General features: G+C 37.1%; 1 protein-coding gene across 1 annotated transcript; it reads right to left on the bottom strand.

Annotated features, from left to right (window-relative positions):
- Positions 1-693: 693 nt before the first annotated feature.
- retreg3 (reticulophagy regulator family member 3) lies at positions 694-26,765 on the bottom strand. The gene is made up of 9 exons (XM_007229952.4): positions 25,966-26,765; positions 19,640-19,746; positions 18,087-18,117; positions 17,521-17,647; positions 14,530-14,614; positions 14,103-14,240; positions 13,511-13,590; positions 11,880-12,012; positions 694-10,241 (listed from the first exon to the last, which is right to left on the bottom strand). Exons 1-9 carry the CDS (start codon positions 26,205-26,207, stop codon positions 9,685-9,687), a joined length of 1,500 nt encoding a protein of 499 aa, XP_007230014.3. The 5' UTR covers positions 26,208-26,765; the 3' UTR covers positions 694-9,684.
- Between the last annotated feature and the right edge of the window lie 549 nt (positions 26,766-27,314).

Genomic DNA, 27,314 nt, shown 5'->3' with positions numbered 1-27,314 from the left:
TCTTCAAAGTAGCAACTTAGGTAGAACCTGGAATGGTTCTCCAACTGTCTTAAAGAGACACTAAACCATATTTTTAATTATTAGCTGAAATGTGTTCCCTTAAAGTAATAAAACATACCACTCCTGCTTACATTTTGTTTTTACATTTCTAACCATTAAAAAAAGCTTTTATTGTGGTAATTTTCACCTTTCCAACGCCCTCACAGGTTGAGTTTTTTTTTTTTTTTTTTTTAGCCTTTTTCAAATTTGAACTGAGGGTGGAGACAACAAAATTCAGGGGGTTTACTTCCCCTCTAAATGAGTTTTGGAAGGCCTGGGCTTTTGTTAACTGCTTTTCCTTCACTGTTAATTCTTAACACCACATAACAAATGCATACAATTTACTGCTAAACAGAGAATAAAAAATAATTTACACAATTTACACCCGGCTAGTTTGGATGGGTGAGCGAATACTCATTTGTCTTCTATTCTTTTTTATTTTCTATTCTTCTTTTTATTTCTACATTTTATACTGTTTAGTATCTTCGCTTCTGGCTTCTTTAGTCTTTTAACTGTGAAATAAATCTTACTTGGACCTTTTATGCCTTAATGAAAAAATGTACAGCTGTCCATACTATTAAGCTCTAATCCCTCATAACATCCCATTTCTTAATAGTCATTTATCAACAATCAAATAAATCAGACACAAAGAAATCAGAGGCCACGGCTGTATTCCAGAGTTTATTCACTTTGCACATCAAAACATATCTATGTACAGAACACAAAATTAAAACTGCAGATTATAGTCTTATCAAAGAGACAGTATGAATTGTATTAATTTATTCTCTTTTTCTTTTATATATTAGTTTAGAAAACAGCATGTCAGCCCTCGACATTCCTCTTCACCTCGACTGTGAGGTGAACAGACAGCCCCGCTGAATAAAGGCCTCTGTTTATTATTTTTCATTCTGCTGATCATATCTATACAATATCTACACACTTAATCAGATTTTGTTGTTTGTTCTAAATTTAACAATTGAATCATATTTTTTTCATATTTAGTCACTTATAAAGTGAGTTCTGCCTCACTCACAAGAGTCTGAATGAATAGGTGACGAACATGACCAGCCATTTGTTCTGATTGTGAAAAGAGTAGAAAAAAGGAACAGTCCGGGAACCATGCCGTCACACAAAGAAACACATTTACACTTCGCACTCCGTTTACAAAAGCTGAATGGGCTTATTATCTTAAATCACTTTCATATCCGGCTTCTTTGTCCAGCTAAAACAATTCTTCTTCACCTTTCAAACACATTCAAAGGAGCATTGTGGGAAATAAAAGGTGCACGTCTTAAAGATAAACAGGTCTCAACACACTGAGACCATCTCATTTACTTTACCATCTTCAATCTATACAATGTCAATTAATCCATATGACCTTCCACTTTTACCTGGATTGGAAAAATAAATACATAGTCTGTAAGTTCATAGAGTCACAGCTATGTAAATGTCAAGAAAAAGGTGACAAAAACAAACAACCAGCAAAGTTTGCTCATACAGCAAAAATCTACAGCGGCCTACATGTTACTGAAGAACAGAGGTGGGCAATATGACAACACATCAGCTTCAGATTATACACTAAATAAGTGTCTAATTTGTAAATTCATAATAGTTACTTTAAAATAAGCATTACTTGAGAATTCATATTGGAACTGGCTCTTGGGCTCCCCCTACAGTCAAGAAGTGTTCATTTGGGCCTTAAGTTATAGAACACACATTGCACAAGCATTTCTGGACAAGCTGAGGGGTATAAAATCTAAACTGGAAGTGAAAGAGGCACGTGGCCTTTACGTGGAGTTACGCAGTATTACACAGTTCTCACAACCCTTGTCCTGCCTGCTTTTTAAGAGTTATGTTGGGAAGCATCAATGTACACAGCAATGATAGAGATGTAATTCTCTCAATTATTTTGTCCACATTTGTGCACCTTTCTTTGAAAGCTTACAAATACAGACAAAACAGAACAGAGCAGTTCCACACTAGTAAATGTGGACATTATACACACATGCCCTTGTGAGTATGGATTTCTCCTAACATTTGAGGTTATAAGTTTTATTTGTTTTATTTCTGCAAAACTGCTTTGTGACAATGTTCAAAAAGCACTATATAAACACAAATATAACTTTTATTATTGTGACTGAATGTCTAAAAGTGTCTAATCATCATTTTTGTACATATAATACTGGCTCTTTAAACAGGAATTAAGCCTAATCTTGGTTTAGGACACTAAACAAATGCACATTTCATCAAAAAGGAGATTGAGAAAAGCTTATATAAGGGCTTATAGTGCTGAAACGTTGCCATGTGGGAAAGGTGGAAAAGAGTTTACCTAACTGACCTAACCTAACCTGATTTATTACATATACTGAAACTTGAGAAATATTTCTGCCAAAGATTGTGTAAACAATCATTCATTTTTTGTATTCAAATTTAAGGACCACTTACGTATAACATTTTATCCTGTTCTCACTTTACTGGGCTGAGTGTCACAATACATTGAATTGTAACTCCTGTTTTGATATGTATTGCCAAGTTCTTGCCAATACACAGCACTTGCAACATACATTACACCGTGAACACTGAAATTGTCAGAAATTGCCATGATGTTTGTTATATTGCCCATCCCTACTCTAGGAACAAACATATCAGGAGAAGGGAAGTAAAATGAACTACAGAAGAAGACTATTGTGACTTGAGTACTAATGACAAATAAAGAAAATAAAATATCACAGCAAACCAGCATAATAAAATAAAATAAAATAAAATAAAAAAAGAACAGCATCACTGCACACCACACCATCCTCCTACTGGCTTCAGCGAGTACACATTCAAACATCCACTTCAAAACATACTGTTGAACCACAAAACACATGGAAAAAAAAAGATTCAGAGAGGAAGATCTCACTTCAGCAGAGAAGTTGTAGTTAAGACTTCAGGTAGTCTTATAGACTCTAAAAACACACTGGAATAAGGCTAACGGAGGAGGAGGATGAGAATCCATGGTCAGCAAAACTAATAAAGAACAAATTAAAATCAACAACAGAAAAAAATTAACTATTGTCAGTTTGTGCCACCACTCACAGCAAACCCAACATGCACAACATTAACATCCACTGAATTGTCTCAATGACTAAAACACAAAAAAATAAATCATTGCATTTTCAATGTTGCAAATGAAAATAATAAACTAGCTAGGCTAGAATAAGTGTGGACTGAGATTAAACAGCAGCCTAACTCCGCTCATCTTGGGCACAGCTAAAGAAGTCCATGACCTACAATCAAAACAACACAACACAATTCAAAGCTCATCGTCAGTATCAGCTGAAAGTTTCCTGGTTGGGGCGGGGGGGAAGAGCTGCTATAGACAAATAGATGAATTTTGAGAGTTCTCATAACAGGGTGGACCAACAAATAATAGAACAGATGATTTTTTTACCAGAATTCTTGGCTATCTTGGCATTTACACCTAAACAACTATTGTTTTTAAACCAGGGGCCGGATTCACAAAACCTTTTCTCAGCATTAGAACTTGAAAATTGTAAAAGTTCTTGAGAAAAGTCCTAAAAAGAAGTCAACAAAAGATAAAGTGGGGTTTAAGATAAAAAAAAATCCTTCTTAAAAAATGGTTGCTGAATAGGGGCCCAATTTTATGACTCTTAATTTTAAGATAAAACACTAGGGGTCAGTTTCACCGACAAAGTGAAACTAAACCCAGTCATAGACTATATTTTCACTTTAATGGAAAATCTCCATTCAGGGGCTCCGAGTAGTCTAAAGCGCTGACACTATAATTGGGAGATCGCTGGTTCAAATCCCGGTTATGCAGCTTGCCATTAGCTGCCAGAGCCCTGAGAGAACACAATTGGCCTGTCTCTTTCTGGGTGGGTAGATGTTGCTCTCTCCCTACATCAGTTCAAAGGGTGCAGTTTGAAAAGAGGCTTTACAAAATTACTCACCCTTAGTGATAGGGGGAGTCCTAATAAGTAAGTTGAGTAATTGCCTTGCAAATTGGGGAAAAAAATGGGGGGAAAAAGAGAAATAAATTCATTTAAATATGCCTCCATTCAGAATGCATTGTTTTCCTTGGCTTAATCCCTGTCCAGGAAACTTATCCGGGCTCTGCTCCGAAAAACCTAAGTTCTCTTAAATATTCAGTTTAAGTTTGAAATATTTTCTTATGTTCTGTTCTGTTCTCTCATATAGGTTTGTATGATTTATATTCTAATATTATATCAACTGTTAAAAAAAATTACATTGTTTTTGAGAAACCTAAGACACTTTTGAGAATCCAGCCCCAGGTTCAACGAATGCTCTAAAAAGTGAAAACAAAATGCAGTTATGAGGTTTTGACAGGCCTGTGATGTTCTATGTACATTGTGCTCTTAGAGGGCAATTGGAGGCAGAGCTGGTTTTTGAAAACAGCCTATATAGGGTTATTTGTTCTACCAGTAAGATATCACAGTGTTCAGGCAGGTGTCCAAAAAACCCTGTAATAGATAAAGCAGATGACAGTTCCTCCAAGAAGAAGAACAGCAATGCTAGCTAGCTGTGGCCTCAGGTTTAAATCACAGCTAAAAGGATATCAGAGGTATATCAGAGGTAGAGACATTAGTAACGCCTCAGCTGGGTTTGGTTTACTCAAGAATGTTTGAGGGCATTTTCACACTTGCTTTTTGGGACCCGAGAGCACAAAATATCTTTGGGTGGTCCTCCTGAAATAGGTGGTCTGGGGTTCACTTCTACAGTTATTATATTGTACTGTGGTCTGCTGTAGGTGTAGTGTCTGCTCCTATTGATACATGTGGTGTTGCGTGATCGTAACTGCTTGGTGGTTTAAATGTTAGCCTCTCAGCGCTGGGGTCTGGGGTTCAAGCCCCTTTCTGAGTAAAGTTTCCATACTCTCCCCATGTCCACATAAGCAGCAAACAGTCAAACGCTTATTTCCACTATTTTGCGAACCTTCATACCAAAAAGTGACACACAGTCTATCAAAAATCAGATCGTTTTTATGTGTGAAAGAGAACCAGTAATAAAGAGCCTTTCCCCCAAAATGAGCTTAGAATTAGTCCTGGACAAGTGTGAAGATGCCCTGAACCTCTCTACAAGTCTATCTGCCACATCTGTACCATCCTGTCCATGATCACAGGTATACAATATGGACAAAACTATTGACACACATCTCTTACTTACTGAATTCATGTATTTCATTCAGTCTTATAGCCACAGATGTATAAATCTGTGGCAACATTGGTCAAAGAATGGGTGGTACTTGAAATAATTTCCCTGGTAGATATTCCACCATCAGCTTTGGAGTTATTATTGAAAAGTGAATGAGAAAGTTTAGAAACATCAGCATCTCAGAGCTGCAAAGGGGGGCTGACTCCACATTAATGCCTATGAACATAGAATAGGGTGTCATAAAAGCTCCTGGAGGTGTCACAATACTTCTGTCCATGCTACCTGCTATAGATGCAGCTCAATTTTTTTATAACACACAGAAGTATTTCACAAGTAAGAGATAAACAAAGATAAACTGGTGACTTTAAAGTTTGGCAATGATAACTGCACCTGAACAATTGAGGAAAAAGGCAGTAGATCCTGATAAGTTCCTGTCTTTCTGGTTCTTGAATGTTAATCTCTTTGTGAAACGTCCTCCCCCTTCTCTACACTAAAGATTATTTAGTGTACTTGTCCAGGTAATTTGATTACAAACTGCAGAAAGAAGCCTGCAAAATATTGCCATTAAAAGTTGCCACATCCATCAATAGGATATATGAAGCAATATGAAGTATGTAGATACACTGCCTGGCCAAAAAAAAAAAAAAAAAAAAAAAAGGTTGCCACCAAAAAAATAAGTCCACACACTCTAATATTTTGTTGGACCACCTTTAGCTTTGATTGCGTCACGCATTCACTGTGGCATTGTTTCGATAAGCTTCTGCAATGTCAAGATTTATTTCAATAAATCTGAACTCTGTGGTGAACAATCCATGTGTGAAAACGTTGATCTCATGCTCCCTGAATCACTCTTTTACAATTCCAGCTCCATGAATTCTGATATTGTCATCTTGGAATATGCTCGTGTCATCAGAGAAGAAAAAAATCCATTGATGGAATAACCTGGTCTATATTCATTATATACAGGTAGTCAGTCAGCTGACCTCATTCTTTCAGCACATACTGTTGCTGAACCTAAACCTGACCAACTGCAGAAACCCCAGATCATTTACTTAGTTAAATCCAGGTGGCGACTTTTTTTTGGCCGGGCAGTGTATTAAATAATTGAGCTACAATCTTTTCATGCAACAGAACTGTGCCAGCCTAATGTAACACCTAAAATACACACCTTATTTTTTTTTACAGACAATCTGTTTAAAGGTACCATAGAATGTATCTATTTGCGAGTATTTGACTTGTTGATTGATGTATAAAAAGTAAGTATGTGACTTTGGTTGGGGTGTAAAATGCTCAGCAGTTTAACAAGCCTATTTACCACTGTGTTATTATACCGCAGAATGAAACGCGCTGTTTTTTCTTTAATGGAGAGCTATATTTAAATAACTGATTAGCTCTGCTCTGATTGCCTGCTTTATAACTGCAAAACAGCAACGGCTCAAACAGAAGCCGCACAGCATAGCACGGCATAGCATTGAGAAACAGAGGAAAAACAGAACCAAACCAAGGGTTCAGAAACATTCTGTAAACAAGAATTAGAAGTGACGGCACAAAAAAGATCATTGTAATTATTAAGACTTAAAAAGATGTATTTAACAGAATAAGTCGTGTTGGTGTTTGACATATAAATAAGTATTTAAAAGTGTTTGGGGTAAAAATGCTCAAACACAGTTTAGCAAGCCTATTTACCACCTTTAGACTTTACTTCAGAATTAAACTGATTTTCCTTTTTTAAGGAGGATCGATCTCTCAATTATGCCAAGAAAAACACAGTTTGACATTCTAGTGCACCTTTAAAGAAATCAATGGGAGGCAGAATCAAGTGTGATCAATTAATATAAGCACACTCTACTAATTTATCATTTTTGGGTTGTTCACATGTTAAATCACAAAAAAGGTCTGAGTTTGTTGGTTGCATTTCATTCTTAAAACAGGGAAAAAATATATTTATCCACGAGGAAAAAACGCTAGTTATCCTTCACCATGTATACTAAGACTACCATTATATGGATTAGATGAAATATGTTTGTTTGCAGATAAAAGTAAATTAAGAATCCTGGGGTAAAAAAAAAGGATCGACAGTGGAGAATATAATTCTAAAATGCCTTAGATAAAATGAAATAAATACTCAGAATGAAGATACTAAAATTTACACTCAGAATAAAATGATAAAATTAATACAAAGAATAAACATGTAATAAAATAAATTACAGGAATGCTTCATGTTCCAGAGGTGTTCATATCACTAAGCTGAAATTCATGATTACATTATATTGCTTATCATTATTTTTGTTGCTTGTTGCATCCCAATTGCATACTTCATACTGTAAGCTATATACTACAGACTAATTTTAATCCTAAAATTAGGATTAATGGCACTTGCAATGTTATCTGTCTTTTTATTAGTAGATTCTCCACTTTTGTTTTGCACTGCTTTGTAGGATAATGGAGGATGTTTACACTTTGTATTAACATGCATTTGTGGTGATCAGATCGGATTTACTTTTAAATCACTTAAACCACAATCAGAATTGGTTAAATAAAGTGTAAATGCAATGTAATTTTCTGTGATCGATTATTTCGTGTTATTTAAGAGCAGTATTGCAGAGGTCTAAATTCTCTGTTGTACTACTAACTTATGCCTTCCCCACAAACGTATGCCTCAGGTGAAAAAACATTGTTTAGAAGAAATACAGGAAAAAGATATTTGAAATGATTTTTGAAGTGATTTTTACATCGAAAAGTAAAACCGCTGGAGAGGCATTTGAATGATTTGAGTATGCATTTTGAAACGGATTCACTGATTTTTTTTTTTTTTTTTGCTGAAATCAACACCAAACAAAACAAAACATTTGATTGAATGTCTGAATATCAAATAAAAAAATAGTTTTTTTCTTCTTGGGATTTTCAATAAATTGGCAACTTTTTTTCTTTTTTTTTTTTACACAGCTCATACTGAATTAAATTCACACTAAACATTATCATCCCATCCCAATGCCTTTGTTTGGTATAAATTATTCTAATAATTCAATTGTTGAAAATCCTTCAATTTTCCCAAAAATTGCCAGCCATTCGTTATCCGCTAATGCTAATGCTCAAGCTTTAGTGGAAATCTGCTAATCTAAGTTTACTGTAAATAAATGGAAGCAAATGAGAGAAATGTGGATTAACATCCAGTCCTCGCTTGACTTGTCTGACTTTTTTTTTTAAGTTTTGTTACTTACTTACTTACCTTAGCTTTATGGCTGAATTTAGAAGGAAAACTTGGTGACACCCCTGTCCCTACTACTAGTTACTTGTGTCAAATAAAATGCGCCTTATAATCCGGTGCACCTTATAGTGCTAAAAACATGCTAGTTAGTATTAATGATTTGTACGCAATTGGAAAACACTAATGAAGAGCGACTCCATACTACTGTTGCATATATTACTATTTAACCTGTAAAATAAAGCGTCTTCAGCCCCAGTGATTTAACATGGAATGAACCCTCTCTTCTTTCATAGGTGTTATTCATTCCCAGTTGAATTTAAAGTGAACTCAATGTTCAGAGGAACATAACCGCTAAAATAAAAAAAATGAATAAAACAACAAATAAAACTGGCAAGAGTCACAATAGCTGGACTGGGCACAACAAAACAGCCGCTCCAGGATTAGTTCTAAGTTTACAAACAGAACTGTATTGTACAGTTTCGTACATTTTAGCTCTTTTAGGTGGGGTGCTTTTCATAAGCTATAAACTGTATATACTGGCTTCTGACTGACTGTGGCTTCAACAATGCTTTCAACCAGCCTTTCTTGGTATTGCTATTATTGGATACTTTTCCTTTGAGCTACAGCACAGCTATGGCATTGAAGCAGGAATGTCTGGTTTGGTCCCATCATGAGCAAAAAAATAATAATAATAAATGTGTCTGTACATAATGTAAAGTTTTGTATAAGAGGTTGATAAGGCTCAGTTAGACTTGCTTGGGATGTTGCAAACAAGGTTCAGGATTGGTTCTGCTGGTTTCTGTAGTATTAAGGATAGTTTTCCAGTATCCATGATCTATTGCTTGGCCTACAAAATAAATTGGGGGTCTTTTAGACATGACTGACCCTCTTTCTTCCAATCTCTCCTACCCCCTCTCTCTCCCTCTTTCATACATACAGACATATACGGAAGAGGACAGGAAACGTATAAGAGGAAATGTACTTCACAGTGATTACCTGTAACCAGAGGAAAGATTACTGGCTAGTGGCACCTAAAACCACATTTGTTAACCGTGCAAAACCAAATATTCACTCTCACTCTCTCTCTCACTCTCTCTCTCACTCCCACACACCCATACACACTTCCACACACTGATTGAAACATAAGGGATGAGGAAGAAACAAAAGGTAAAAAGGTGCAGATTTAGGAAGGTTTCAATTATACACACTATCACACACTATCACACACTATCACACACTATCACACAAAAACACCGGGCTCACTGTGGCTTCCCCAGAAAGTTGGATAAAAAGCTGGACCCCTGCGTTCTGTTCCTGCCGGTTCCTCTCCCTCCGGCTCCTCCTAAAGGATCCATCTGGTTGAGCTCAGACTGGTCCAGCATCTCAAAGTCCTCCCCTTCCAAGTCCAGGTCCGTGTCCAGCTCTGAACTCGACTGCTTCCTGTAGCTGCGTTGAGCCCCAGCCCTTGGGGGACCCTCCCTGCGTGGGCCCGGGGGAGGCCTTGGCTGCAGAGCCCCGGAGATGGCCGCCTGGATCATGTTGCTGGCCAGAATTCCTGCCAGGTCACCGGTGATGTCAGTGGAGACACCCAGAGACAGGTCTAGGTCCTCCTGGTCCGAGTCCAGCTGGGCGTCCAGGTCCAGCAAGGCCGAGGTAGTGGAGCCACGGTGGCCAGAGAAGCCTGCTGAGCCCAGGCTGGGCAAACCGAGGCTGGGGTCGTCGTCGTCCTCCATCAGGGTGGCGTCTGGGTTTATTGAAGGGAAGTCTGGGAGGTCTTGGGCAAAGGACTCCTCTGGGTCGCTGTGTCTGTCCAAGTCTGGATGAGAGAGACCACAGAGATAGAGAATAAAACAGTTAGGTGATAAACAGATCTTTGTTTCTATGCTACCTTCTGGCTCCCTTCTTTTTTTGTTAAGCTGTTCTAGGCAGATCTTAGTTTGATCTAGAGTTTGTAGCCAGACTTGTGTTCTCTGTACTTCATACATTCTATCAGAACTAATTCAGTCACTTTACCTTTTCTGTACAGACTGGCACTTATGCTGTAGAAGTTCATCAGCCAGGCTTATCTTTCACCCACCACATACCAGTTGCCCATTTTTCACTCTAGCCTCTAACTATTAGTTTTTTTTAATTATTTATATTCCCCCCCCCCCCCATTTTCTCCCCAATTTACACGGCCACCACCTCTTTTTAAACTGCTGCTGATGCAGCATTGCCGAGTAGAATCACACACGCTTGGAGGACAGCGCAGCAACGCGGTTCTGATACATCAGCTCACAGACGCCTTGTGCTGAGAGACATCACCCTTTGGAGTTATGTGGGGAGAGAGTGCCATCTACCCACCCAGAGAGAGAGCATGGCCAATTGTCTCAGGGCTCTGGTAGCCGATGGCAAGCTACATGAACCAGATTCAAATCGACCATTTTCTCAACATAGTGGAAGCACTTAGCCAGCTGGACCATTCGGAGCCCCTACTAACTATTATTTATTTGATTTGATTTAGCCTGACACAGCCCCAAAAAAGGCAAAAATGAAATAGCGCCATCACTATTAATAGCAAACATCGAAACCACAATGCTTTAAGACTTGTTTTAAGATGGAAGACAAACATTTAGACCTTTTACTGCTCTGGAGCTAAAGTGGTGAAAACACCAACCAAAGACATTCTCTATTATGATTATCTCTCTTAATTTAGCACTAATCCTGCACTTATGAAAATATATGGTCGTAAATGTCTTAATTTGATGACTACTTAAACTATGTTCACACAGCAGGTAAAAGTGGCCCACAAATGTGTCATTTCTGTGGCAGTGAGAACGTCAAAAAACACTCCGAATCAGATATTATTCATTCCAATCTGATACATATCCAATTCGTAGCAATGCCAGATCCAAAATTTCTAATGTTCCAATAATATTAGAAGAATTGCATCACAACCACCCACAGTGTTTTTAATGAAATGGCTGAAGGCAGCTACAGGATGTGACTGCATTGTCAATGGCTTGAATGCTGTACAACTCCTGTAATTTTGGCAAAGGACGAAACTGAAACTTCATGTGAAGCAATGTTGTTTTGCACATGCATGTCAGTGTCTAAGGACAACTGTTCAAACTAATGTCAGATATAGGTCACACAAAATTTTTTGAACATCTTTAGATAAACATTAGATTTTGTTTTAAAAAATTAGATATGGGCACGCCAGCATCTGTGGTGTGAACATAGCCTTTAGATTTTATTTAGACACTGCAGGCATTGCAGATCTTTTGCTTCAATATCAAAAACTCAAGCGAGATGTATTTTTGTGTGAGAGATAATCATTACCCAGCTTACAGATAGAGGCAAACATTATTTTAAGTAAATGTCAAGCATTATATTTCCCCACTAAAACGTGATTGGAATTTAACTTTGAAATGGAATCTTTAAAAGGTTTTCTGTAATTAACATGCTGTCTTACCCTCTGAGCCCTCTGTGAGAGGAGTCTGTCCCCTGGAGAGATTAAAGGTGCCATTTTCTGTATACGAGACTTCGGCATCAGAGTGCTCCGAATCCGTCAGAGCCAGTTCCTTAGCAACCACTGCTTCATCAAACTGCAGGAATATTCAGAACAATTGTGTTAGTGTTTAGATGCAATTTAGGGAATTAATACAGGCTTCCCTTAATCTCGGATTTACTTACTGTACTGGAAACAAACACTGGTGACTGTGCAGAGCATTGTTTCTAAGAAATCGACAGAATTGGGATGTGGGATGTAAAAGGATTGGAAATTGTTCTTGCATTTTTTACAGGAATATACTACCATGTTTATTGCACAGACTATATATTTTTTTATTAAGCAAGTGCTAGAAAAAAAACTATATACTATTATTTCATTAAGTCTGCACTGCTAAAGATAAAAAAAACCTTTTTCAACCATTTCCAAGCATTCTGGAAGTATAGCTAAAGTAATTAACCCTGTGATATATGTGGGAACGGCAAAGCTAAATGTGGCCCAGATAACTCTACTTGACCATGCACTCATTGTAGCGAAAAAAGTTAACTCTATGTTCTGGGAAAAAATAGGGATTTACCCATCACACAATCTTAAGGCTGTATATACAGCTCTAAAAAAATAAGAGATCACTTAAAATGATGAGTTTCTTTGATTTTACCAAATTGAAAACAGTATTTAATATAAAATATAATCAAGAGGAAGATGGATGATCACAAGCCATCAAACCAAGCTGAATTGCTTGATTTTTTTGCACCAGGAGTTGCATAAAGTAATCCAAAAGCAGTGTGTAAGACTGGTAGAGGAGAACATTCCAACATGCATGAAACCTGTGATTCAAAAACAGGGTTATTCCCCCCAATATTGATTTCTGAAGTCTTGAAACTTTATGAATATGAACTTGTTTTCTTTGCATTATGTGATTTCTAAAAGCTCTGCCTCTTTTTTGTTATTTGAGTAATTTTTCATTTTCTCTTCAACTAAATGCTCTAAATGACTATTTTTATTTGGAATTTGGGAGAAATGTTATCCATAGTTTATAGAACAAAACAACAATGTTAATATTACTCAAACATAAACCTATAAACAGCAAAATCAGAGAAACTGATTCAGAAAATTAAGTGGTCTCTTAATGGACTGAAAAGCAATGCTGAGATACATTAATGCTGAGATTAGCACTGCTAAGGTAAATGTATGACTAAAATATCAGTGCCAAGCTAAACCTATTACCTAAAAAGCCTAAAAAATAAAAAAACAAACAAACAAAAACAAAACAGAAAAGTGACAACCAGAATGAAAATGTGCCTAAAATGTGTGTCTATCTATCTAAATAATTTATCTCTATATATAGGTTAAGTTTCCTCTGCAAGATAACAAAATAGTTACAGCACCTAACAGACATGTCTCTGTTCTTTCAATAAAGAATGCATGCCATAAATTGTGTAACCGTACCATTACATTTAAAAAATACTGCAAAACATGAACAGCAAATATCATTATATTTTGGCACCTACATGTTAAATGCCCCTGTACTCTAATCCTAGCCCTGCTGGGACCCTGGATTTGTCCCCTTATCTGTTCTTAGAAAGTGCTCTTACTGTTGGGCAGAATGCGGCCAGCTCCTCCTCGCTGTCACTGGCGTCACCAGAGGCTCCGCTCTTAATCGGCCTGCGAAGAACTACAAACACACACTCAGAAAGGTCAGAGGTCACACATGTTCAGGTCAATGACTCTGGGGCTCTCTCTAGAAGGTGACGTTAGAGGCAGGAGCTTCAGAGCTGACAGTGAGAAAGCTAGTATAATGTACTTAACAGATTACCCACTACTACAAGTACTAAACGCTGCTTCAGATGCAGACTGCTTCTCTCTTTAGGTCATTAGGGTTGGCATTAATGACATACTGAACCAATAGGAAAGTACTAGAAGCAGCCAAGCCCAATTTGCTCAAACCTAGAGATAATATGGGATATAATTTTGCCTGATGAAACACATTGAAATCTATGACTAAAATAGCACTGCTGATGTGAATTTATGAATAAAATAGCACTGCTAAAGTACATTTCTAAGGAAAATAGCACAGTTGATGGTTGAGGAAAATGTATGACTCTTCTTACCATCTATATATGCTAACACAATGCAAGTGTGTGTAAATATGCAGACAGAAAAAATACATGAATGTACTGTACTCACACTGGTTGTCTATAGGCTTGGACATCATGTATCCTTTGACGCTAAAGTCCAGCCACTGCAGGGCTGGCTCCAGCTTCACACACACATGCTGCCACAGCCGGTAATAAACCGCCAATGGGCAAAACAGAACACACAGTACTAGAAAAAAAACACACACAGACAGACAGGAACTTTTAATGAAAAAAATCAAGTTTTTTTTGTTGTTGTTTTAATCAATCAATAAAATAAAATGCAAAATCCTTATCTTAGGACTGATAAACAATGGAGTCTTTACAAAAACCTAATTAAAAGGTACACATGGCAAAAAGCCATTTTACAACACATATTTAAATATGCATTATCATCATGCAAAAAATGACACAGCTGATTTACACTGATGATTGTAAACAACTGAAGGTATTATTACAGCTATCATTTCTGTACTCACCAGCAACATAGGAGAGAACTATTCCAGGGATGTAGCGTCCCACCATAGCCAGGAAAGAGAACAGGCTACAGACCAGCATGCAGAACTGCAGAAATCATGTAAATAATCAATTAGGCAGGTCAACAAAAGAATGTGAGAGAGATATACAAAAACAACTTGAGACATTTTACTATCTGTACCATGGTAATTCACGTAAAATCCTTTAATTTACCAAGAATCGACAGTGTGCCTTAAAATTCGGTACGCCTTATGTATGAATTTCACCAGTTGGGTTGTAAGGAGCAGTAAAGCCACTCCACTGTACAGCATTATACAGGATTTCAGTGAAGTTTCTCCAGCACTGAGGCTGGAGCAGTTTTAGCATTAGCTGCTAACTGCAGCGCTAGCTCCTTTGCCCTTTAGAGGTGTGTATATCGGACCGTAGCCTGCGGGTTTACTGTGTTAAATCAAGCTACATGGGGAAACCGCTAGCTGATAGCGCCCTAGCTTACCAGAACACTCAGGGTTCCTTAGTGTAGCTTTGTTGGGAATTTACTAGAGATAAGCGATGCCAACCACGGCTAACACTGGAAATCAGAGAGTCTGTATAGATTAATATCCAGCACTTGTTTGACTTTGAAAGACTTTTTTATTTTTTATACAGTTTTGACTTTTTAGACACCCCCAGGAAATAAGGAAATAAGAAGGAAATCTTGGCTACACCCTTGTTCCTTACTAGTGTCGCTTAAAATGCACCTTATAATCCGCAATGAAATGAAAATAGACCAGAAAATAGACGTTCATTGAGAGTGCACCTTATAACATGGTGCATCTTATAGTCAAAATACTGTAAATAAAGTAAAATACTTGTTTCCCATCACGTTAAAGAAGCGAGAAAGATGGCCAGGTAAATCTTTTTTCTTGATCTAATATTTTGGCACTAGTTTACAATACTTATAGACTTTAAGGATGTTAAGAAAACATATCACAGGTATTATGATAAAATGACAGTACCCAAGCACAGAATGGAAATGCATTTGGAAATTCCCTGCTGAAACAAACTCTATTTTTAAGACCCCCAACTAATTTAGTATTAAATGTCACTGTGTGACCTGAAACAAGTTTTACTGGTGTACTATGCCCTAAGGTGTACTATAGGTTTCCTAGGGGTATGTTAAACAAAAACAGGATTCTCAAGGAAAACCGCATAAATCAGGCCCAGAGCCAATTGTAAAGGCTATTATCTTAGAAGCAAGGCTGAACACTAGTCAGTATGGAAGCCCATTTCCGCCACCTGAAGAAAAAAAAACGTCCTCAACTAAGTCATAATTATGAGATAGAAAAGACATAATTATGGGATAGTAAGTCATAATTATGAGATAGTAAGTCATAATTATGAGATAGTAAGTCATATTTATGAGATAAAAAGTCATCTCAAAATTATGACTTTCTATCTCATAATTATGACTTTCTATCTCATAACTATGACTTAGTATCTCATAATTATGACTTTCTATCTCATAATTATGACTTAGTTGAGGACGTTTTTGTTTTCTTCAGGTGGCGGAAATGGGCTTCCATAAGTCAGTGTGCTCATAGCAAGGTGATGTGAATTATCAGAGTTTGCGTGAGGCCTAATAGCGTTTTTTTTTTTTTTTTTTAAACACAAATGAATGTTGTAATTTAACCAGGGACACTAAAGCTACAGTTACAATGTAAATCTTTACATTACATAATAACTAACAAAACTGCATTATGGTGGCTTTGCTTTTGTTCAAAATCTAATTTTAAGCTCAGGCTAAAATGAATCAATGTCGGATAAGTCAAATGGAAAGAAATTTTAACCTAGCCCTACACTTAACATTCTCTGTGTTACATGAAGGCATTACCACCCACTGTGGACAGCGCAGTGGATGGTACAGATTTATTTTATATAGTACTGATATATATATACATATACAGCTCTGGAAAAAAATAAGAGACCACATAAAAATGAAGAGTTATTCAAGAAGAAGATGGATGATCACAAGCGATCAAACCAAGTTGAACTGCTTGAATTTTTGCATCAGGAGTAGCATAAAGTTATCCAAAAGCAGTGTGTAAGACTGGTGAAAGAGAACATGCCAAGGTGCATTAAAAGTGTTATTAAAAACCAGGGTTATTCCACCAAATATTGATTTTTGAACTTTGAAAATTTAAGAGTATGAACTTGTTTTCTTTGCATTATTTAAGGTCTGAAAGCTCTGTATCTTTTTGTTATTTCAGCCATTTCTCAATTTCTGCAAATAAATGCTCTAAAAGACAATCTTTTTATTTGAAATTTAAAAGAAATGTTGTCCGTAGTTTATGGAATAAAACAACAATGTTCATTTTAATCAAACATATACCTATAAATAGCAAAATCAGAGAAACTCATTCAGAAACTGAAGTGGTCTCTTACTTTTTTTCCAGAGCTGTACATACATATATGTCTATATATATATATATATATATATATATATATATATATATATATATATATATATATATATATATACATAGACAAAAGTATTGACACTGTTTAAGACATTGCTACGTACCACCTGTTAAAACAGTATCATAAATTTCACAGCATTTTTTAACAGTATGGACTGATAATTCATACTGCATAACTGCTGCTGAGGCCTAAGAACAGAGCTAATTTATCTTTCCCAATCTATTGTCCATTGTTTCCTGTTTAAGCTCTACTGTTCAGACCTCACAGTCTTAAGCAGTTTATTGTACAGTCCTTTGTACAGTTTACAGCTTTTGCTGTCTGTTTAAAATATTTACTGCTGCTGTGTTGAAATGCAGCACAGTGTAAGCTAGGAACTACATATTCCTGCTCATGACAAACAAACATCTGTGATGAGAAGGAATGATAAAGCTGGCTTGAAGTAATGAAGTATATTCAGTTAAATCAACTTCAATGTAATAACTGGATGCAATTAGATTGTTATGTACAGATGTGCAGATACACAGTTGTGTACTCACCTTCCCTGGGTTACGCCGTTTAAACCGGGTGATATCAGCTGCACAAGTGGACCCAGTCACCCATAACTCGGCCATGTGGTGACACAACTCTGGCACACTCAAAGTCCCTGGCTGCACCAGACCCCAGCTGCCAAACAACAAATACACAGGCACACAATTATTGATATCATTATATCTGCAGAAACCACAAACTCACCCAATATCAGCATTAGGACAAATTAATCTATTATGAATTCTTTAATGTTTTAGAGGGTGCATGTGAACAGTCCATCTGTCCAAAACCTGAAGCCGAAGTGGACCATGCAAGACAATCTAAAAAGCTAAACATAGTTGGCAATACTAAGGTCAGAAAAAGACCATAAGTCAGTAATGTAATTATTGTGACAGGCCTATTCAAAAAAGGCAGCCTATAAAATGCGTTATTAATGAGTTTGTCAATCAAATACAGATTTTAAAATAAGCAGTATTCACTGAAACTATTAATAATGATTTCTTTTTCATTAAGAAGGTATATTTCAACACAGTTATTCATGTTTGCCCTAATGTGCAATAAAAATAAACATTACCTTTCATTTTCACTCTCATCTTGTCTTCTCACTGTGAACAGAAGAACAGATACAAAGACATAACAATATTAGGGAATAATACATCAAAACCAATGACTGCAGAAAACATACACTCTGCAGTCTCTAACTATTCTATAGAAATGAAGCCAGAATTGTCCAGCATGTTTTCATGTTTGCAAACTAAATTAAGTAAACAAAACCTGAATTCTTAGAAGAAAAAAAACACTTTCTTTCAAAGTTTTCCGTTTATTTACTGCAAGCTTAGATTCCCAAATTACCCCAGCACTAAGACTGGGGCATTAGCATTAGCCGCTAGCCGCGTAGCTGGTTTTAACACAGTAAACATGCAGACTACAGTCTGACATACTCACCAACAGTGAAAGAGCTAGCGCTTAACGCGGGTAGGGGCTAATGCTAATACTGTTCCAGCCTCGATGCCTTGGGCTAAGCTGAAACTTCTTTATAATGCTGTACTTCAGTGGAGTGCCTTTACTGCTCCTTACAACCTGACTGTTACAATTCATACATATGGTGCACCAGATTATAAAATGCACTGATGATTTTGGGAAAATTAGTATTTTAAGTGCACCTTATAATACGAAAAATACGTTAGTGTTCCAGAGTGGGCAGAGGGCAAAATATTACAATAAATGACAGTGTGCTTCTGCTACGATTCCTGCAAAGCCACCTGAGCAACCTCTATAACTTAGTTATATGACAGTTGTGTCTCCAATCAGCGGTTTCGGAGTACAGTGTCTCCAAAAAAACAACATTTTACTCAAAACACAGCTAATGTTACTTAGTTAATCTACAGGCCTTAACTGCTGTATTTAACTAGCAAGATTCACTAGCTAACTAGCTAATAAGATAATATCTGACACACTCTCACTCTCTTAAACCTGTGTCAGATGCTGGATTAAACAGAATATACTGATTAAACTGGTTAAACTGGTTGAATTGCAGCAGGCCCAGAATGCTGGCTTACTTACACTGCAAGTAACTGTCTTGGTTTTCAGCATTTCTACACTAAAATATCTTTAAACCAATAACTGTTCAGTCAAAGAATCAGGTGTTTTTTGAGGCTGGAGCTGCTACTGGTAAGCTGTGGAACTGAAACTTTTTTTGACGTGCCTTGTGTTAATTTTACAGCGGGTTCATGTGTCTACGGACTGGAATCTGGATCGGTAAGAGGATTGGCCAGCCTCGTTTGTGCGTTAATTACATAATTGTCGGTCTAATACTGATATTGCATCAGATCTGCCACCTCTTTATTACGACCAATATGTACTTCCAAAAAAAAAAAAAAACTGGCTTGGACAAGTTAAGCAGCCCTGGCCCCTCTGGTTTAGGGCCCCCAGGTCATCTGAGTCTGAGAGCCCGGTTTTAGTTAGTCTATATTCGTCTTGTTTATAAAACATGCAGCTGTTCAGTAGTACTACTAGTACCCAAGATACCCATCACATACTCTGATGAGCACATGATGATATTAATTCTAATAATAATAGCATATTACTGCTAGACACTAATGGTAACAGTGTATTGTACAGAATTACCTTTAATCTTTGGCCAAATCTTGTTCCTCCAGGTGTCCACACAAACAGCCAGAGCCAGTCCTGATGCCAACAGGAAAAGCAACCTTAAAGAGCTCAGGGCAAAGAACCTGCAACACATACAGAAAAAAAGAAAGATGAAAAGTCATTGAAAGTTCTTTGTGGTCAACAGCTAATGTTCCTTCTATAAACAGCTGGGAAGTCTTCTCTTTAAGAAACTCTCAGAGGGTGCAAATGATGTCTGACACAGCTGCAAAAATAAAGGTGGCAGAAAAATCACTTTTAGTTCTTTGAAGAGTCTTACAATTATCTACAATACAATATTACAAATATTAATAAATCAGATGTGCAAGTGTGAAAAAACACAACTCTTTTAATACAACAATAGGGACTACAAGGTGTTATAGGTGAGATGCTATTGTCCCAGCCCCAGCTGAAATGGTGATTCTGATCGGCACCTTTTCTGCATGTCTCTATATTGCCCCAGCCAAAGTTAAAATAGTATTCAGACTGGTTCTGCCTTCAACTTTGACTGTCTGTTTTATGACCAGATCTCCAATAGAGATTTTCACTGGTTGTGTTTCTCTGTTTGACTGTATTTTGTCCCATACTCATGTAAAATAATCTGGTTTGTTTCTCTTCAGAACTATGTCCACAGATCAGTGTCAGTGTGAATGAGGGACAGTAAACTTATTTAAATAAGCAAATAAACCCAATCAAACCATTAAAAATACTGATTCTGAATGTATTTTTCAGGTCCAGTATGATTCTCACTCCTTGCTAAAGTAAACCCTTTAAACCAAAGCATAAAACCTCAGAGCAAACTCCCTTTAAACCCAAGTTATAGTCTTTCCTAGAACTATACACATACCCCAAGAATCATTTAGGAAGTTTTATGGTAAACAGCTGCCTGTCTGTGTTGTGGGTGTGTATCTAATCTCTCCCCAGAGCTTTTGGTGTTGTTGTTCACACAAAGACGGAAGTGGCTTTTCACCAACCAGGTGTTTCCGTCTTCACACACGTCCTCAGTGAGTCTCAGAAACACGTGAGAAGCTGTGAAGATGTGATTTAGATCAAAGTGTTAAGAACTAAATATACAAGTGAGTCAATATGAGAACGCAATTATTCATTACCACGCCATTGTTAAGTGCATACCAAGCTCCTTAGTCATTTTCATTGAAATATGCAGTGTAAAGTTTAACTGTTAAAATTGCATTGTATAATAAAATGTTTGTGGACACCACGTCTAATAAGGGCATTTAGCTTCTTTATGCTGGCCCTATTGTCGGCACAGATTTGCAAATGCTCTCACACAGCTTGTCTAGTCCCTGCAGAAAAGAAATGCCAATAAAATAGGATTTTCTTGAGCTATTCAACACTACTCTGTTGGCAGGTGTGGAATAGAAGGGTATAAAGTCCCCAGCATTGAACTGAAAAGCAGTGGAACTGTGGAACATTTGGGAGGAGTAGGAGGCATTGGAGAGTGGTAATGATCATCAAACATTCTGCCCTAGGGCTAGGTATCGAAGTTCGATATCTAAAAGGCACCGACCAAAATGTCTTGGTACAAAAAAGATGTAAATAAAAAAAACAGATAAATAAATAAATAAAAAGTCTTTATTTTTGATGCTTTGCATGAAATAGATATAAACCTGCCAAGTGCACACATTGAGGTCAACATGGCTAAGTGCTCTAAATCCTGGATCTACTTTGACAGATTCTTCCACACTTAATTTTCATTCAAACTCTTGACACGCCATGGCTGTGTCTCTACCCTGAGATATTATAATAAATTAGAAAAAAAAGGTTCTAGTCTGCCAGACCTTAACCACACTACACTATTATTACTGTCCCCCTCCCAAAAATACGGGGGCCTATCAGCATTTTAAAAAATGACTGATGATTTTAATTAATATTTATAAAGTGAATGACACTGATATAATTAAATTCTGCCAAACTAATTTAAAACTTTTAAAAACTGAACTGCATCCAGCTATTTGCTTAGAGGAAAAAAACTGTAGTATGTAGTTTAAGCATAAGTAAGGTTGTTGTTTTTGTTCTTAATTCGGCACCACAAACATGCTCAAATGTTTGTTTGTTCCAATAAAATAGAATAAAAATATAGTGGGCTCTCATGGCGACAGAATAAGAATAAGATAACTCACGTCAGCTTTAAAATAAACAGGTTGTGTGAGAATAAATATCAACTTTTGTATTTTTTTATTATTACAATTTAGAATTATGGTATCAAAAAAGGGTATCGGAAACAATTTCAAAGTATCATATTGGTATTGAAATATTTTTATTTTAAAATGATGCCCAGCCCTATTTTAACCTTTATGACACAATTTGCTCATGATACTCTGGAACTCATGGTACTCTGTTAAGTGTCATCCCTCCACAAACCAAACCATTTCCACACAAACATAGCAGGTACAATATTACAATATGATCACATTTTTTTTAGTAAAATATAGTCTCTAATATATTGATATTTGAGAAATACTGCCCAGTCCTATTGGACAATGGGATATCATTGAATCATAATGTCTAAACTGCTATAATGAATAGCAGCAGTCACAAGGGCTATGCTTTTTATCCCACCCGTCAGTCCCCTATAGAAATGTGGTTTACGTCATCAGAGGCACAGCACTGCCCCAAGTCAGCCTCTTCTGATGTGCATTGAGCCAAACACAAAGGACAGGAGAAAAGGACGGCAGGGGAAATATCTGAGGCATAGAAGAGGGGATGACTGGACTAATCGAATAAAGGCTGCATGCCTGAGCTGACAAAGGAAGAAAGGCAAAGAGAGAGAGAGAAAGAGAGAGAGAGAGACTCTTGCTTCCACTTTGATGTCAACTGAATACTATTTAGAATGTCTCTCGAGTCTTGAGCATTTACAATATATACATATACTGTAAATATGCAGCAATTTTCTCTTCAAATAGCAATGATGTTTTCTGTACACTGAGAATGGTGTCTTTGTCTATTGGAATGCTTTTACTGCACTATGGAACTTTGATTAAGCTGTACAAGATCTCTATGCAGAACTATGTAACTCAGATCATTTGCTTCTTCTGTACATTTCAGCTTGTCAACAAATGCACAAGTAAAGTTGTCCATGAGGGGGTGCTCAAGGCCTGATTAGTACTTACTGCAGTGGAGTAATGGAGACTCCACCCCAATAGATGGAGCCCAGGAGCAAAATGCATAAATTATCCTGTGGTGCTGCTTTAAAAACAACAGCATTGTGCAAGAACTGGTCCTTTTTGTTACAGTACCTAAAATGTAGTTCTGCAATAGAACTGCAACTAATGATTATTTTTTCTAACGATTATTTCTCTGATTAGCCAACTATTATTTCTGCCATTCCCTCCATATATGCTTGCTGTGGGTACAGTTCAAAATGATAGAAACAGCTAAACGTGAGATTTAAATGCCGTAGAAATGTTCAGAACAAAGTCTTGCTATATTGTGAGGAAATGTGTAATCTGTTGTGTTTGGGTGCAGGCTGAGTCGATTGTAAACTGTGTGATTGAGCCCATTACCCTTGCCCATTGTTTCTGTCCACAGTACAAATTTGGAGTCGACAGGTTTTTATAATCAACATTGTCGATTATATTGACTAATCGTTGCAGCCCTATTGTGCAACATGCTTTTAATGGTACAATATTATAACAATATTTAAAGACATTTCCATGATACACAATACTTATCACAATAAACTGACATGTAAACAAAATGCATCAGCAGAGTCTTAAAATGTAATATTCAAATACCTCATGCATAGTACAGTTATTTCATTAATTTAGTTTTTGCTGCAGATGATATTTAACAGGACTAAGGCTCTTTACTCTCCTTAATGTTAAACATACAGTTGAGTCAGTATTAATGAAATCCTAGATTTTTGTCAATTTGATGAAATTTTATCACATAACGATAAAATACAGTCATACTGTCCACCTCTACTGGCTAATTTATTTAATGTTTAGAATCACCAATACTCAACATTAAGTAAGCACAACCACTTCTTTAACAACAGGTGAACAAATGTTCACGTTAGTATTTAAATATATTAAAATAAATGTATACAAAAAGCACTAGAACTGATGTCATACCTACAACCTCCGATACTGTAAATAAGAACTTATATTGAGAAACTAATGCCACGTTGGAAACGGCCCTGCAAACAAGACCTTTGCTCCAACAGGTTCTTCCAACTGGAGAGCTCTAATACATGGAAAATTAAAACTGCAGTATTCCATTGGTCTTTTCAAACCAGCTGAACTGATGCCTCAGCCTTCCAGCAGCCTCTTACTTTTCCAGCAGCTCACTTGAACCTTTACTGCTGGCCTAAATATAGGTGCCATCTGTCTCTTTAACACAGAAGCTGAAAAGCAGACACATTCACACACTCATGCTAACAGATAAATCAAGGGAGGGTAAAAATGTTAATGGTGAGATGTGCCAAATTAGACAGTTAAGTAGAACATGCCATCAGCAAAGAGGATAAACAAGGCAGTTCAACCACCTATGGATACATGTTTTCCTGAAGCAATGTTCACTTTAGATGGTTTCTATCTGTTTGGGGTCTTGTGTTTGGTTCCAAAGCTCATCCATAATGTGACTCAGACAGTTGTTATTTTCACTGTGCCAAAAGTTCATTATAAACGGGCATGAACGTGCTTCAAAAAGCTATTTATCCAGAATCTAACCTATGAAACATACACTTGTATTTATAGTGACCATGACCTTAAAGAAACAGTTAAATGTTCAGGTTTCCCTGCCACTTTTTTTGACATAATGTGAATCTGTGTTATTATTATTATTGTGTCAAAATTGCATTATGAATAATACAATTTTTACATTCTCTTTTAATGACCAACATCTCACCCATGGGGAAAGTCTGGTGGTCTGGTGGTGTACGTGCATTGTCTTACCATGAAAGGTATGAAAGGTATGGACATGGTTTTCAGTGTTAATAAGTCAGTGGCAATACACCACGTCATCAGCATAGATATATTCGCAAGCATCTTTACTATTTAATGACAAAGGTGCAGGGTGAAACATAGCAATGAGCACTGGACACATCTTGCACAGGATGTAAAATAGGGCCCTATAACTTAAAAACTAGAAAAAAATATTTAAAACTAGTTTAATTTTAAAATCAATGGATTTTAAATTAGCAAAGCTAGTGTTGTCTAATTGAAGTCACTTAGTCCTTTTCCAGCATACAATAAATACATCGGTGCAAAGTATTAGCTTGAAATATTGGCAAAAGAAAATAAAACATTGGCAGACACTAATATAATTCCTATATCAAAGTGAAAATATCTTTAAATATTGAGATATTTGACCAAGCTTTTGAGCTCTCTCAGTGCATGATAGAACATTTTATACTGTTTACATCAATATTGGAACTGTACAAAGTATCCTTTGAAATTAAGAAAAATATCACAATATAGATTTTTTCCATATGGTCCAGCCCTAAACCAAACAGTCTAGTGTTGTCTTAGTTATGCTACCCATTGATCCATGCTTCCTAAAGGCACTGGGTATGTGCTGACTTTTTTTTTTATAATAAATCTTTTTTCTCTATTTTTTTTTGTGCGTTATACAACCTGCACTCACTGTTATTGCATATAATTGCTAATGAAAATCAATAATAGTAATAATAAATACAATAAAAAATATATAAAATTAGTTTGATATGACCCCTCACATCCATAACTTTACCATGATTTAAGCACTCCAAAAATTTTCTACTTAAATCTACTTAAATTTGTACTGATAACATGCTCTAATATGGTGCTTCTTTTGTATTTTTAAAGTTATATATATACATTAGGGTAGCACGGTTTGACAAGGTAGCATAACTCGACAGAACACCGGCTCTCCAAAATAGTCACACCTGATTAGTCCTTTAATTTTAATTGGCCACCTCTGGTATCGACGATCACTGTTTAGCTAGAAGCGTTTCTGAACCTACACGTTGACAGCGATGCTAGCTAGCTAGCTAACACAGTAGCTACACTGTTAGCTAGCCAGATAACGTAAGCTTACATGTAGATATTTTTCCATTTATTGACATTAAACTGGTAATGGACGAGCTTCAAAGAGCTAATTTACTAGATATACACAACTAGTTTAATAGTTATACACAAAATAACATACCCAGTGTGTAAGTTAGCTAACATACATTTGTATCTATAGTGACCATAATATTAACAACATGGGTAAATAAGTTAGCCTAGCTAGTTATTTAGGTAACAAACATACCTGGTCAACTAACTCAGTGTTACTGTATTAATAGGTTAGCTAAAACTCACCAGAACACAACGTTGACCAAAGTGTGGAACAGCACACTGTGGAAAGGTCTCTCCCACACCAGCACCGCCTGCATGTAGGTCACCAGCCGCTCATACGGTCCCAGTCTCTCCAGCAGCATGGCTTTCACAGCCCGAACCTGACCGTCCCTCTCTCCCGACCGATGCCGACTCCGGAGGCCCGAACTTGGGCAGCGCTTTCCTGTGGCCCCGCTAGCATCCCCAGCTCCACTGTTCTGCGCCATAGTTGGCTAGCTACGTTCAAGAACTACGCCAAAAATAATGATACTAATAATGTAAACAAAGGGTGGGGTCCTTATACATAAAAAAATGAATAAATATAGATAAAACTCTCTCCAACGTTAACTTGGTAGTTAGCTAGCTGTTAGCGCTGCTTAGCGTAGCTAGCTTAGCTCAGAGCTAAGCCTACAGTAGCTACAGCTCAACTGGGTGAAACGCTGTCTCGATTCCTCTGAACATTTGAGCTTAAATATCTCCCTGAATTCAGTCTGTTTTAAAAGAAGCGGCTGTAAACTCCATGTGCAGAGGGTAATGTCTTATTTTTCCGCCGTCATTTCTCCATTTCTCTGACAGTTGTTGTTTGTCTTCCAGCCGAAGGGACGGAGAAGGAGGACGGGCTACAGCTGCAGCCAATGAAAGAGCAGGATTAACGTCTACAGTAGTGTTGTGTCGTTTGCGAACGAATCATTTGACTGGAAAGACTCATTTACTGAATAGAATCACTCCCTCAGCTGATTCGTTCCTTTCTTAGTTCAGTAGTTGAGCTCAGCAGCGACCGTGCAGGCGGGCAGGGTAACTGCTGTGTGATCTGTGAATCAGTGATTCACCCGCAAATCTGGTGGCGGAGATACTATCATTGAGAGGGAACGGTGCTTTCATTGTGATGAGTTCAATGAACGTAGGGGGGGAGGGGGGGGCGGAGGTGGTTGGAGCACATGCCCGTTTGGCTCCTACTGCCAAAAGTGTCCTTTGGTCTTTTTTTTTTTTTTGTAAGTGTATGTGTGTCATACCCGTTTGACCTGGAAACATACCGCCGTCTTCAAGTATATTCCTGTACATATTTATATTTGAAAAAATTATAAATTAATGATTAAGTATTAATTGGAAGCCAGGCCACTGACTGCTATGTAAATGTGAAACGTCTTAACGCCAATGATGGAGTCGGCAGAAGGATAAAGTACCGCCTTCAGTAGAAACATCCAATCAGCTTGCTGGTTTTACGGGTGAGAGTGTGAGTGGGTCCCACCTTCCTGTGACTTTAGGCAGCGTGTTGCAGCAGCAGCAGCTCATGTTTAAAACTAATATGGATATACAACGATTTTTCTAAGAGG

The sequence above is a fragment of the Astyanax mexicanus genome, chromosome 19 (assembly GCF_023375975.1).
Source record: "Astyanax mexicanus isolate ESR-SI-001 chromosome 19, AstMex3_surface, whole genome shotgun sequence".
In the NCBI taxonomy this organism is placed as follows: domain Eukaryota; kingdom Metazoa; phylum Chordata; class Actinopteri; order Characiformes; family Acestrorhamphidae; genus Astyanax; species Astyanax mexicanus.
This window is presented reverse-complemented; position numbering and strand designations above follow the sequence as displayed.

What these genes read in the sequence shown, in the direction of transcription:
- retreg3 (XM_007229952.4), bottom strand. Translation starts at nt 26,207, where the DNA reads ATGGCGCAGAACAGTGGAGCTGGGGATGCTAGCGGGGCCACAGGAAAG. An exon ending in GATGAGAGTGAAAATGAAAG is followed by an intron (nt 17,648 to 18,086) that starts GTAATGTTTATT and finishes GTTGTTTGGCAG; the next exon opens with CTGGGGTCTGGTGCAGCCAG. An exon ending in TCTCACAGAGGGCTCAGAGG is followed by an intron (nt 10,242 to 11,879) that starts GTAAGACAGCAT and finishes TCTCTCATCCAG; the next exon opens with ACTTGGACAGACACAGCGAC.